Source organism: Drosophila suzukii, unplaced genomic scaffold (genome assembly GCF_043229965.1).
Source record: "Drosophila suzukii unplaced genomic scaffold, CBGP_Dsuzu_IsoJpt1.0 scf_12, whole genome shotgun sequence".
In the NCBI taxonomy this organism is placed as follows: domain Eukaryota; kingdom Metazoa; phylum Arthropoda; class Insecta; order Diptera; family Drosophilidae; genus Drosophila; species Drosophila suzukii.
Genome location: NW_027255899.1, coordinates 43,986 through 45,095, shown reverse-complemented (window position 1 = coordinate 45,095; position 1,110 = coordinate 43,986). Strand labels below are relative to the sequence as shown.

General features: G+C 48.5%; 1 protein-coding gene across 1 annotated transcript; it reads left to right on the top strand.

Moving 5' to 3' along the window:
- The first annotated feature begins 202 nt into the window (after positions 1-202).
- LOC139354641 (uncharacterized) lies at positions 203-733 on the top strand. The gene has a single exon (XM_070998893.1). The coding sequence runs from the start codon at positions 203-205 to the stop codon at positions 731-733; it is 531 nt and encodes a 176-aa protein (XP_070854994.1).
- Positions 734-1,110: the final 377 nt, after the last annotated feature.

Genomic DNA, 1,110 nt, shown 5'->3' with positions numbered 1-1,110 from the left:
ATAGCTCACTCCCTCGACGCCTCGTCATGTGTATCCGCAACTTCTTCAATCGCCGCGGGACACCTATATTGAAGACAACGGCACTAATTTTAAAGCTTCCGAGAAGGTAATCTGCGAGGAGCTTCCAAGAGTTGCCTTCGACGAAGTGTACACATCGTTCGACACAATTAAGTGAAGCTTTAACCCACCAGCAGCGCCTCATATGAGGGGAGCATGGGAGCGCCTTATAGGCTCCATAAAAAGGTTCCTGTCCGCCATCTGCTCAGCGATGAAGTTTACTAGCGAGAGTCTACAAAGCGCACTTTGGGAGATCGAACTTATAATAAACTCAAGGCCGCTCACATTCGTATCTCTGGACACCAACGACGACGAAGCCATCACACCCAATCATTTGCTACTGGGATCAGTAAGCGGATATAAGCCCATCTTCGACAACAATCTCTCGGTTCGATGCATGTGGCAATCAGCTCAACTATTCGCCGACCATTTCTGGAAACGATGGGTCAGGGAATATGTTCCCGACTTAGCTCGCCGAGGGAAATGGTACGCCAAGCAGCCACCTCTAACGATTGGCAGCGTCGTCCTCATAGTGGACGAGAACTTACCACGAAACACGTTGCCGAAAGGAATAGTCACCGATGTGGTCTTAGCCAAGGACCAGCAAGTAAGAAGCGCTACGATCAAGACTGCCCACGGCATCTTTCGACGACCCGTAACGAAGCTGCAAGATTGAGAGTAACCCAGACGCAGGAGAGCCAAGTTTACCGGGGGGAGAATGTCGCCGCCGAAAACTGTTAAAATAGACAGATCTAATGAGCCCGCTATAATGTTCCAATCAGCAGATGAGTGGCTGGAATTTTACCGTTCAACACAAGCTTTAAGCGCACTTGTCGGGTACGCGAGCACTTACTTCGCCCGCGCTTATTCAGTACAGCACTAGCCACCGTCTGCTACGATTAATTTTAAAGCGGTTCCCTTACTTATTTTTCTCACGGCTATATGTAACGCCACACAGCCAGCAGATATATATATTGAATAATAAATTGGATATATGTTACCCTGCGAGTTTTATTAGAACCGGGACGTGCTACGTAAATTCGAGGACAGGGT